This window comes from Eublepharis macularius, chromosome 6, assembly GCF_028583425.1.
Source record: "Eublepharis macularius isolate TG4126 chromosome 6, MPM_Emac_v1.0, whole genome shotgun sequence".
In the NCBI taxonomy this organism is placed as follows: Eukaryota; Metazoa; Chordata; class Lepidosauria; order Squamata; family Eublepharidae; genus Eublepharis; species Eublepharis macularius.
The window spans coordinates 91,842,031-91,854,766 of NC_072795.1; the positions used below are offsets into that span (position 1 = coordinate 91,842,031).

The 12,736-nt window shown below is 44.2% G+C and overlaps 1 protein-coding gene across 1 annotated transcript in view; it reads left to right on the top strand.

Annotated features, from left to right (window-relative positions):
* DOCK1 (dedicator of cytokinesis 1) overlaps nt 1-12,736 on the top strand; it is a 602,286-nt gene that overhangs the window by 440,812 nt on the left and 148,738 nt on the right. The window contains exon 32 of the mRNA XM_054984271.1: nt 9,813-9,871. Coding sequence (XP_054840246.1) covers nt 9,813-9,871 — 59 coding nt within the window. The remainder of the gene's footprint in view (nt 1-9,812; nt 9,872-12,736) is intronic.

Sequence of the window (12,736 nt, forward strand, 5' to 3'; positions counted from 1 at the left end):
AGTTATACTGTAAGCAATGAACTGAGAAAGTAAATTGTTCGGAAACCAATAAAGTCGTGTGGTTGAAGCATAAGATTATATTTACTTGTGGAAGAAATATCTCTTCTTTCCCACTGGGATGTAAATGATCACTTCATCTAGTATTAGAAGTTTTCTTTAGGTTTTTATTAGCCTTTTAACTATTTTCATTGATTCCTTTTTGTGTTAAACATCAACAGGTTTTAAAAAAAATAGTTTCTCATCTTCATATCCAGGATAACAGTTGCCAATACTAGATTTTCTAATGCTTGCTAATGTAAGTTTTAAAAAGTAAGGCAAATATGCAAGATCTGCTAGCAGTTCTACGGGAATCCAGACTCATTTCTTAATAAAATTGATTTCTTTATTTAGTGCCCAAAAGATTGTGCTCTAGTCTTCAGTAGCCCAATGTGGGCATCATGCTAATCTGGTTTTACAGGTAACAATAGTTTGTTGACAGTGCTGGTTTAGTAAAACCATGGTTTAGTTTGCTAAGATAGATTTTATCCTTCGGCAAGCTTGGCTGTCACCCTAAATGAAACTGTTACAGTTCTGCAAGGCCTGTAAAACAGAGATGTTCCATCGGGCCTTTGGCTGAGGACCAGCGGGTATCCCTCCTCTTCCACCTAAGACCACACTTTTTCTGAGACTGCCCTCGGCCATGTGCTATGCCTATATGTATGCCTATATATGGACTCCCGACTGTTTAAGTAGCCTATGGATACGGCGTCTGGACTATTTAATGATTGTTTATTGTATTTTATGAATGTTGTGAGCCGCCCTGAGCCCATTCGTGAAGAGGGCGGCGTATAAATGAAATCAAATAAATAAATAAATGTGAAGAAACCGGAGAGGCATGGAAAGAGACCCTTAAGTATAGCTGCTTTGATGTAACTTTGACATTTAGCTATGGTTAACCAACACATTTTATGGTTAAAAGTATGTTTAATAAACAAACAAGCACATCCTGATTGACACTCAAAACATAGCCATGATTTAAATATTCAGACATAACTCACAGTAGCATAGGGCTACTGTGAAGGAGACTCAAGCTAATTCACATTCCTTTTTTCCCAGTGATATTAAGGCACGGGACAGACTGGACATTTACTTCAGTTTTACCCCAACTTTCTCCTCAATGGGGACACAAATCAGCCTACATAATTCTCCTTCATTTTATCCTCACAACAACCCTGTGAGGTAGGTTAGGCTGAAAGTGTGTGACTGGGTGGAGGTTGGAAGAACCTGTGTCTCCCAGATCCTAATCCAACACTCTGACCCCCACACCACTATTGACTTTGGACTGGTAACAAACAGCATACAAAAATAAAGTGGTTCATGGATTCAAGATTACGAAGAATCTTGTGGAAGTTACTGTGAGCCAGAGTCCTGTTTGTTAGATGAATTTCATTCTTTATTTGTCTTGTGTGAGGAACCTAATGACAAATCTCTCAGCAATTAAGATGCTTAACCCTTAAGTGGAAGCAACTATAGTTTATCATGCTATTCTCTGCTGTTACAATTTGTACTTCATCCTTGAAGCAGCTTCAGGCAGGTAGACATGTTGGTCTGCAGTAGAACAGCAGTCTTTGAGTCTGGTGGCACCTTAGAGACCAACAAGATTTTCTGGGTGTAAGCTTTCGCGAGTCAAATCTCCCTTCTTCAGAACAGAAGGGACTTTTGACTCTCAAAAGCTTGTATCCTGAAAATCTTGTTGGTCTCTAAGGTTCCACCAGACTCAAAGCCTGCCGTTCATTGCAACATTTGCTGTTGCAGTGAGGAGTAGCCGCATGGGACTGTTATCAAAGGATTTATCAATAAACTGCAGAATCCATATCATAGCATATAAAAATAGCACAAAATAATTTACTGCCATACTGGCAATCCTTATATTGTAGAAGAGAGCATTAGAATGCAGCGGACTATGCATTTTTGCTCAGTTTTTTTTCTCTAAGGTATGTTTGGTTCAACTAGGATTGGGTTCAACTAGCTTTTCATTGATGAAAAGTAGAGGAGGCGGTCTGTAGAGAAACATCTCTTTGGTCATAAGAAGTAAGGCCTGTTGGCAAGAGTGTAGATGCATTATGGGTAATCCCTGCTAGCATGAGAATGACTTCACAGTTCTCTGATGCAAGTGCTGGTAATGAGAGAGAAGTCTCCAAGGTTCAGGGAATCAAGCCCAAAGTACCCTAGCTAATTAAGCTTATCTATGCATATGTGCTCTTGGTGGTATAAGGTGATGCTGAAGCAGCTGCAGAGTCATCATCACATGTCACAGTAAGACACTGACTGGTCAATCGGATTTCCTTGAGTTACTGTGGGCTTTAAAATGAAGTAAAGAAATATCCTTTTGTAGCTGTTAGCATTTGGCTTACACCTCATGCCAGCCACCTTTTTTCCCCCTTCTGACCTGCTTTGGTTATGGATGTCTTTGCCCCCTGGAATTACAACTTGATCTCATGATCTCTTGGACTTTGAACCTGAATGCTAACTAAGAATGCTGTGTGATATCGGTTTCATACTTCCTAGATACAACCTTTTATGCACAATCTTAATAAAACACAATATTCTTAACTGTGTGGTGGTTCTTGGTTTCTGGCTTCAGCTTAACCCTATGCCTAAACCTGGTTTGGTCGAACAACCTTTGTAACTTCTTTGTGGAGATGAAATAATAATAATAATAATAATAATAATAATAATAATAATAACTGCTGTTATATATCGCTCTTCTAGACAGATTAGTGCCTCACCCAGATCGATGAACAAGTTACTGTTATTATTATCTCCACAATAAAGCTGGGGAGCTGGGGCTGAGAAGAGTGGTTTACCCAAGGCCACCTACTGAACTTATGGCTGTAGTGGGATTTGAACAAGTAGAGTGCTGATTTGCAGCCAAACCACCTCACCACTTTGCTACAGCAGTTCTCAGTTCAATTCAGCTTAGCTAACTCTCAGGTGAAGAGCAGTAAAGCCTGAGGCCATTTTTTTCTGGTGTCTGTGCTAGGGCTCATAGGTGTAAACTATGGTGGGGCTGAGGGGTTTGAGCCCCCCCCCCCAGGCAGCCAGTGAACTACATGGGGGCTAAGGGGCTCAAGCCCCCTCAGATCTCACATGAGGGTCTCAGTTACAATCGCCAATGAAGCACAGGATTGTCCACCCTTCCTGTTATCATATTATAATTTCTATGATTCTTTGGGGCTGTTTTTTGCTTGTATGTATTAGTGTGTTTATTAAGAATTTATCATTTTTAAAGGTATTGCGGTTTGTATAACCAATTTACAAATAAATGTTATAGAAGAATTAAGAGACTCTGATAGAAGATATTTGATTTTGAAAATCAGGCTCCTGGAAGGCAAGATTTACACACTAGCAACAATATATGCACCAAATAATGCTAGAGAAAGTTTTTATGAAACTGTTTTCCAATCCATTTTCAATTTTCAAGAAGATAATGATCTTCGGAGACATGAATGGGGTAATGGATCTAAGAAAAAGGTGGGGGAAAAAACAAAGAAGGCAAACTTCCCCAAAATGTGCTCTCTCCCCTCCTATCAAGAAACTATTTTTGAAGTAATATCTTAAATAGTATATGATGGCTTCAGTGGGTTAAATGTCTAAAAGATTTTTGATCCTACAAAGGGAACACAAAGCTTACAAACTATCAACCAAGCTTGTGTCTCTTTTACATTGTGGGCGACTGAAGCGGTTTACATAAATAAAAAAAAGGACCAGAGAGCATGTGAGATTTTGACAGCCATAAATCCAGAGAGCATTTACCTCAGAAGTCTCTCCCCTCTCTTCACTTCCCCCCATCTTCTCCAAAATGTGTTTAATTATACGTGTGAGTTTCTCCGTCAGCAGGGGGCGCCGCGTCCGTCGGGTCCGTCGTGGCGGGAGTGCGGTCTGTGCAGCCGGCGGGTCCAGGGGGGGGTCCCGCTGCTACCTAGGCCGGGCAAACGGCCTGTATGCTGGCTCCAGGGGTCTCAGCTTCCCTTCAGATTGGCCTCAGATGGCCCCAGGGCTGTTAAGCCGTGTATGGCAATGGGCACGCACAGCCTCTGCGTCCAGGGATGGTCCTTCCCTCAGGACAGCCTCCCTGTTTCTCCTCCCCGGCCAGGAAGCCTTTGACCCCTTTTATCCCCTCCCTCGCTAGGGGCAGCCCCGCCCCACTCCCCAATTGCCAGCGCCCCAGGTGAGGCCCATTATCTGCCCCAATGCCGGTAGCAACACCTGGCTCCAGCCCTTCCTGGGTGGGAGGCCCGGTGTTCCCTCCTCCCGCCTCCCGGCTGCCATTGGGCGCCATTCCCCCGTTTCCCTGATGGGCGGGCGGGCTGGCCTATCGCCTGCCACCGCCGCGTCCGGCTCCCACCCCCTCGCTGCCTCGCGGCACCGGGCGGGGCTGGGCCTCGCGAGCGTGGGCCTCGCGGCTGCGCCGCCTCGCCTCTGCCGCCGCCACCGCGTTGGGGCCGTCTGCCCCGGTGGCGTCTGCCCCGACGGCCGTCCGGCCCGCCGGTTCGCCTCTCCCGGGGCGTTCCCTCCTGACCGTGTCGTCGCCGCCGCGGCGCAGCAACGGCGTCCCGCCCAGCCGCCGAGCCGACTGCCGCGGCCGCGCTCGTCCGCCGCCACGCCTGCCCCGGCCAGGTGAGTTTCGGGGCCGGGGGGGGCGGCGGCGAGGAGGGAGGGGAGGCTCATCCCCGGACAATACAGAAATGTTACAACTGGAAGATGCTTGTAGAATCAAAAACCTCAATATTGGAGACTATACTTTCTTTTCTGACAGACACCAAACACATTCAAGGATTGATATGTGCTGGATATAAAAAACATGAGTTATTTATATTGTTTGTTATATTATGTTTACTCTTTTTCTTTTGACATCATTATAATTGTGCTATTATTTTTATTTTCTTTTTTCTGTTCTGCTTATATTTATAAAAATATTTTTTATATAAAAAAGAATGTATACACTGCCGTAAAATACCTTTGACTATGACACACTAATTAGCTTAGTCCTTAACCCTGGCTGGCCCCACCCATTTTCAATGTAGCAACAGATTGCAAGACCTCTGTTGGATATAAGTGCAATATAAGTGCACGGCTACAATTTACATTCAGGGAATGTTAGAAGATTCCACTTCTAATGCTGTCCTATTTCTCAGGTTTCAGAGGGGGAGAAACCAGAGAGTTAGAAAGATAGACAGGTCAGAGCATCTGTTTACTGTTTATTCCTTTACTGCCCTTTGATGTGTAGATTACTACTCAGGAGTAGAGATGGGCATGAACCGAAATACAACCCAAACCCCCCCACAAACCAAGCTGGTTCTGGGTTCGTGAACCAGGGTTCATGGAAGCTCCTTTCCACGGAACTTCCACGAAATGTATGCTGGTTCACTGGGTCATATTTACAGGGGCAGTTTAAACGGCCATTTCCACAGTTAAATGGCCATTTAAACTGCCCCTTTAAGGGCCTTGCTGCAGCAGGTTCTCCCCCCCCCCCGCCGCCTGCCAGCTGATAGTTTAAAGGGACCTGCCTGGGAGGGGCCTCTAAACTGCCCAAACCCCAGCGGCCTTCCTGCCCTTCAAGAGGCTGAAAACGGCCTTCTTGCCCTTCAAATGGCTGCTGCGGAAGCCATTTGAGGGCCATTTGAGGGGCAGGAAGGCCGTTTTCAGCCTCCTCAGTCGTCCTGCAGGCCCCCAGAGAGGTGGAAGAGGCCGAAAACGGCCTTCCTGCCCCTCCTGGGAGGAGAGGAAGGATGCGGCACTGCAGGATAAGGTAAGTGTGGGGCTGAGCTGGGGCTGGAGCTGGGGGGTAGGGAGGGCTGGGGTTTGGACAGTTTAAAGGGCAGGTCCCTTTAAACTATCAGCTGGCAGGCTGCGGAGGGGGGATTCCCCCCTGCCAGCTGATAGTTGAAAGGGACCTGCCACTTGCAAGGCAGGAAAGGGCCCTTTAAACTGTTAAATGCCCCTTTCCCTGCCACTGTTAAGGCCAGAAAGAGGCATTTAACCACGAACCACGAACTGGTTCATAATTGGTCCAGTTCCGTGGTTCGTGAAACCCACGAATCATGAACCTGATGGTTCATTGGGGGGTTTTTGTTCCATGTCCATGTCTACTCATGAGGACTTCCTCCTCAGAACAGATCTGTAGGTAGGAAGCTCTCTTCACTTTCCTATCAAACTATGGAGTTTCTATAATAAAGAACTCTGACTTCTTTTTTAAAACTAAAATTTTTCTAAAACTGCTTACTTTTTAAAACTTATACACTCACACCAGCCAACACGCTCCAGCCACCCATCACCATGTTTTCTCTGCAGTCAATGCTACTCTGTTAAGGACTAGTTTCTATTCCTTTTAACAGGGAAAAATGTGAGCATCTATTTTACTTTCCAGTAACCTTATCATTACATTGTATTTTGGAAATGGAACACTGGGAAAGGGTAGGCCTTATGTTTCCTTGTTGAAATAGCTTTGTTTGCTTGTTTGTGGCTTTTTTTTTTTTTACTGGGTGTGGGAGAACAGTTAGTTTTTTTCATGGTAATGTATGGGGGGGCGCTTCAGCCACTCCTAAGCTCCTCTTTCAATTTCCATTCCATGTTTAAATGGAGAGGTGGTATCTATTGCAGAAAAGGACAATTCCTAAAAATGAGTGCTGTCTCTCTGAAGCAATGAGAAGCCCTATCTGCATGAACAAGATTGGAAGAGAGGGGGGTGCAGATCAGAGGCCTTTTAAAAATTTCCTTTTGCCCTGTGTCCAGGCTGTGATTTGGTTAATAATGTCTTTTAAGGTGGAGTTTAAGCAGTGTGCTAAGAAAGCAAGGTATATAAAATCCTAGGTAGTATAACTGCGAGTTTTCTTGGGGTCATGACTAGCACTGTTCTGAATTGCCTCAAAATGTGCTTGTACTCACTTATAGGATATGAGTTTGAAGTGAGAAGATGGGAGTTTGCTACTACTTTGCACTCTGTACACTGCTCAGAAATCAAGTGCACGGCAACTGTTTTGTGCTCTGCCCTGGTTCAGACTTCAACCATGCATTTACCAAACGAAGGCATCTGCAATGCCATAATTTAGTAAATTTCAGTACTAAGTCACCCTTATGAATAAAGCAGAATCAAGACTCCTGTAAATGAACGTCCAGGAAAACTTTAAAAATGTTCCCTTACAGGCTTTTCTGTGTTGCCTTTCTTAGTGTCAAATTTATGACCATTAGCTTGTTCTATACACATGGTATGTATAATTATAGATCATGAAGTGACTATCCTAAAAGTGAATTTCAAAAACAGGACACAGCAAGAGATCACTGAGATAGCACTATAACCACTGACCAACTCCCACATTTTCCTAGGTTTGGCCCAGCTCAGGGACATTGTTAGGGGGGTCCCCATGGGTGCCTGGGTCCCCCTAAATTTGTGCAGAGCCCCTCCCGAAATCTCCCATGGCCCCGCCTCCAGAGATGGTGACAATGGAAGTCCCTCCCTGTGATGTCACTGGCATAGCAATACCTCTGGCCCAGCCCCAGCCCCCCTCCCCAGGAAATTGGAAAGTCTACACCCCTGCTAGGGCTTGTGGTAAATGGTGGCAACTATACTATACCCACTGGGTTTAGGAATTCTCTGTTAGGATGGAATCTTACATCCTGGTTCTACACATGCACCCTGGGCCAGTGAGCCTTGTTCTTTTTGAACCCTTGACAGGGTCTCAAAAAAAGATATGCTGGGGATCATGAGGCCTGCCTGGACAAAAGCCATGTGGAATGGGAACTGTAATAAAAAAAGGGAATTAAGTGAGCTTAACTGAAAAAGTTGGCTAGATCCAACTCCATGTGTGGTCAGAAGATGTGTACCCTTAATATATATCTATATGAATATGGTCCACTTTGTCATTCAAGTCCAAATTCACACTAAGCCTGAATATATTATCTTCCTTCCAATACCTCTCATTCTTAAGGAGTTTCTAAGGACTTGGCTGGGTTTCTCCATGCAGCTTAAAGACAACATTAAATCTGGACACTGGGCATGGCAAACCTTCTCCAGTTAGCATGATTGAATTGAGTGTGACCCTGCTTTCCCCGGAGACTCTGTTTTTTTGTCTCTGTGATGATGAGAAATGTATTCACTGCCCTGAAGCAAAACATAGTAGCTGATCCCATCATTCAGACTGGGACAGAAGTCAGAGACAAACCAAAATGGTGGCAATCTCAGAATAGGCAGAAGGAGAAGGCGCTATCACTTCTTCTTGTATGTGGAAAGTAGAGAGGAGTAGATACAGTGGCCTGTTCAGGTGTAACAGCAAACCATGGGTTAACAGTATGTAACCAAGCCTGGAAGAACTTCAGGCTTGCATGCTCCATTTTACTGCATGTGGCCAGATAATTAGATAAGGTTTATAGCAAACCTTAATTTACTGTTACGTTTTATGTAGAGAATGATGGTTTGCATTTTCTCTGTAAGCCAGGATTCCAAACCGTGGTTTAATGAATACCAGCTTTCCATTTTGAATGTAATATCAAAGTACGGTTTCCCAAAAACTGAGAAATATCTAATTATTTGGCTGCACATGAAAGGGGCAGGGAAGGAGTTGTGAGTATTAAGAATCTCCCAGGCTTATTTGCATGGGGTCAAACTGTGCTTTGTTGTGTAGACCAAGTCAAACTGAATGCCCAGTGGGGGCTGTTCTTTCTTATTTTTAATTTAAACTCTCTACATTAGTTGAAATAAGATTTTTGAAAACATTTTGTCATTGCACTACTCCCCCCCCCCTTTTTAAATGTCTCATACTCTTGCTGTTCATATTAGATTTTCCCAAGGTATATGCACTCATCCATTTTTCCTTATATGCCAGTGCCAACTCCAGAATAGATTTATCTTCTATTTATGTCTCAGTTTTTTCGCAGCCTTTCTGCATGCTTTACAGTTAGCTTTCTTGGAATATCCCAGTAGGAACTGTGGTAGCTCAAATTCCACGTAACTGCTAATTCATGAGATTTGGATGTCCTTGATACCTGCATGATGTGGCATTTCTTGGTTCATTTTCTAGGGCAGTCAATGATTGCTAAAAATATGCATAAAAATAAAATGTTCCTAAAGCTGTGCATTTTGTTTTCTCCAGCTATTAGAGACTGAGAAATGGATAATACTCTCATTAATCTACACAGCCACCCCCACTCTCCCAAGGGATGGTTATGTAATATGCCGATAAGGCAAAGTGAAATTCCCATAGGTGGAACATTTACAGAAAAAGCTGTACAGAATGTAGCTCCTTTTTTTGCTTCAAGCAAGAAAAGAAATGCAGATGTTAGACTGGGACATGTCATATTTAAGTTTTGTTTTGGCTTATTTTTATTTCTGGATTAATCCTTTTGTATAGAAAAGAGGAAGACCCAAAATGAGATGGCTTGACTCAGTAAAGGAAGCCATGGCCTCTGGTTTGCAAGATCTGGGCAAGCCTGCTAATATTAGGACGTTTTGGAGGTCTTTCATTCCTAGGGCTTCCATAAGGCAAAAGTGATTTGATAGCATAACACACACGCGCACGTGCATGTGCGCGTGCATCTTTGGGGATTCTATTTGATATTTTGCATCACTTTTCCCCATCTACAACAGTACTTGTATTGCCTAACAAACATTTAGTTAAGCTTAAATGATTCAAGTTTGTAAGATGTATTAGAATCCTAAATAGCAACTATACTAGCCTTGACTAAATGATATTTTTCATTTTTTAACAGCAACTTGATTACGATATTAAAAGAAATGTTACACAAACATATTTTTGAGAAATTTTCATTCTTCTTAGGTATGGTGATATGAGGAGACAAATCGGCTTTGAGATCCGAGACATGTGGTATAACCTGGGTAAGTAGGAGTCCCATTATCTCATCTTGTATTATTGACAATCCTAATCATATACGTCCACAGCATTTCCCCAGTGTTGTTTGAAGCATTGTACTATTTACATCAATGAAGCACCTGTCTCTTTAAAATTCTAAATATCCAAATATTTTTGCGTCATCTAGACCATTTACATAAGTAAAGAGTGTTGGATTTGTTATTCAGGGTGAATTCTTACATTACAAATGCTGTATAGAAGCTAATGGCGGCACCAACATGGAAAATCATCCCATGATGGGTGTTTTGGGTAGTCCATAAGAATCCCCAGTAGCTTCTTTAATATAAGTCTTGCCTCTCATTTGAATTGTTCTGTGAATAAGGAACCATTATTATTGTTAGATAAACTTTTAGATCAGTTACATTGGAAGAATCTTGTATGTTGAGCATAGGTTAGAAGATGCTTTGTCCATTAGAAAATGATTGCTATTCCATATTAAGTAGTGAGCAGCACAATCCTGAGGCTTGCTGTGCCACCGGCACCTGCATGTTCATGGCGCCGTTCATCTGTTCCCAACAGACTTTCATGGGATAGCCACACCAGCAGCCGAGCCCAGCAAGATGCGGAGAGACCGCAACCAGGAGCACATGTCCCACCATTCCCAACAACCTCACCAACATTCCCCAATGGCTGTGCGACCCCCATGACAGGTGCATTATTAGCAAGCAAAGGTGCAGCCATGCACTCGTGGTATGCCCAGGCCAGCCAGGCACTCACGGACCTGAGACACAGCCTCTCTCCTCTCGTAGCACGTCTCCAGCCGCTCCCTCTCAATTGCCACCTACATGGCAGAGAGGGTGGGGGATGCATTGCACAGGGCGAGGGCCCTACACCTGGGCCTCTGGCAGGGGCCCTGCCTCTTCCATATTCCCCTTCAGTCCAGAGCGCACTGCACCCACCCCCTGGTCTGCCAGCCATGGGCGCCCCAGGTGGAGATTATGTTGGGTGCCCAGGGAGCTGGTTGAGTGCAGGGGAGGGGGCTCGGCTGCTGCGGGGATGCAAACAAATTTGTCCCTGTGGTAGTCGGCATACTGTGCTCTGCCTGGCCACTGGGGGGGGCAAGGGGGAATCAACTTTTTTTGCACAGTGAGTGATGCCATCATCTGAGCCTTGGCACAGGAGAGGGCAAGGATCCATGTATCAGCCAACCAGCCTGCTGACCATTTGAAAACCTTTCTCTGCTACCCCCTCCAGCCCACCTGTGGAGGGATATGATGGGATTGCAGGCCATAGAATCCTGCATGGGTGCAAGCTGCTACACAGGGCATCCTGACAGCCCTCAAGCTGGTTGTGCCCACACCAGCTCTTACTCCAAGATCCCTTGAGGGGATCCTCAAAGAGGAGGATAATGGCACACAGGATCCCCCCCTCAAAGGATCTGGCCCAAAGCTAATCCTGCAATCTACAGTTACAACATTAAGAAAAAAATGTTTGATCTAAACCACCCAAAACATGCAACCGAAAAACAAATACAGGAGGAGGGCCAGGAGGGGAAAGCTGGAGCAAACTGAGAAGATGGCAAAGTTGCTTCCCCCTTTAAATACTAGGAGAGCAGAGAAGCCTTCCTTTCCCAGGTCTGCTCATTGCTCCCCACCTCCAGCCGAGCCATCTGCTCCCTGATTGGCTGGCTGGGCAGGCAGCCTGCAATGAGGCCCTGCACTGCTGTGGAACCCTCCAGAAAGCTGGGAGCTACCAAAAGCTGCCCTTGCCGCCCACCAAGGCAACAGCTCACCTTTGCCCCATGTTCCAGTGAACCGGGCCTCACAGGCAAGTTCAGGACCTTCATTTTTTCAAACTAATTTTGCCTTAATATTGTCTTAACTATTCTTGTTAAGTTTTTAATTGTATGAAGGTAGCATTTGTGATAATTGTTAGCCAAAATTATATTGTAATAAGGTACTCCAAACTTAGATATTTCTAATTATATGTTTGTGCTGAGAAAGAGAATTCACAAGTGTACTCTGCTTGAACTATGAAGTTTTGTAATACAGAAAATAATATAACAGAAATGCGTTTTGAGGGAAAGTTAATTTTTTTTCTTAAGGAATACTTCAGTGCATTAGCAATTAGATAGCAGAATAAAGTGCACAATTATACATAATAGATAGAAACATTTTGAAATCAGTATCACCTCAAGAAGTACATTAAACTTACTTCTTCTATCTAATTCTTACTGAAATCTACTTTTAACTATTCTCCCATCCTGTGCACAGGAAAAAATTTTGGCTGATTCAGTTCGGTAATACCAAACTAGAAAAACAATTCAGAATTTGGGGAGTACTGAATTAATTCTTCAATTTGGATCAGTAATACAGAGCAAATTAAGTAAAATTTGTCCATTGTTTCATACGGGAAACTTAATTTGAAATTTCCAGTGGCCTGGCGGAGGGGTCATTTTTGGACCAATTTCACCAAATTTGCAGGGAACCTACTCCTGTCCTCTAACTACCCCTCCCCCCAAGTTTCATGACTCTGGGGGACCATTTCATGCCTCCCCAAAGAAGGTACACCAAGCCACCTCCAATCTCCATTATTCTCTATGGGGAAAACTATGGGAGCTATCCAGGAGGTTGGAGGTGGCATTTTACAAACAAAATCAACTGAATTTGCAGGGGACCTACTCCTAACAGTCCTCTAAAGACTCTCCCCCCCACACACACACACACGTTTCAGGGAGATTGGACCCCAGAGTCAAATTCTGTGGGCCTCTGAACAAGGTACCCCCAGCCACTCCATTTGTTCATATTGTGGGGGTCTGTTACCAGGGTTGAAATTGGCCAATTTTGGTGCAAAGTTGTTTACGGGCCACTCCTGGATTCATTGTTCTATGG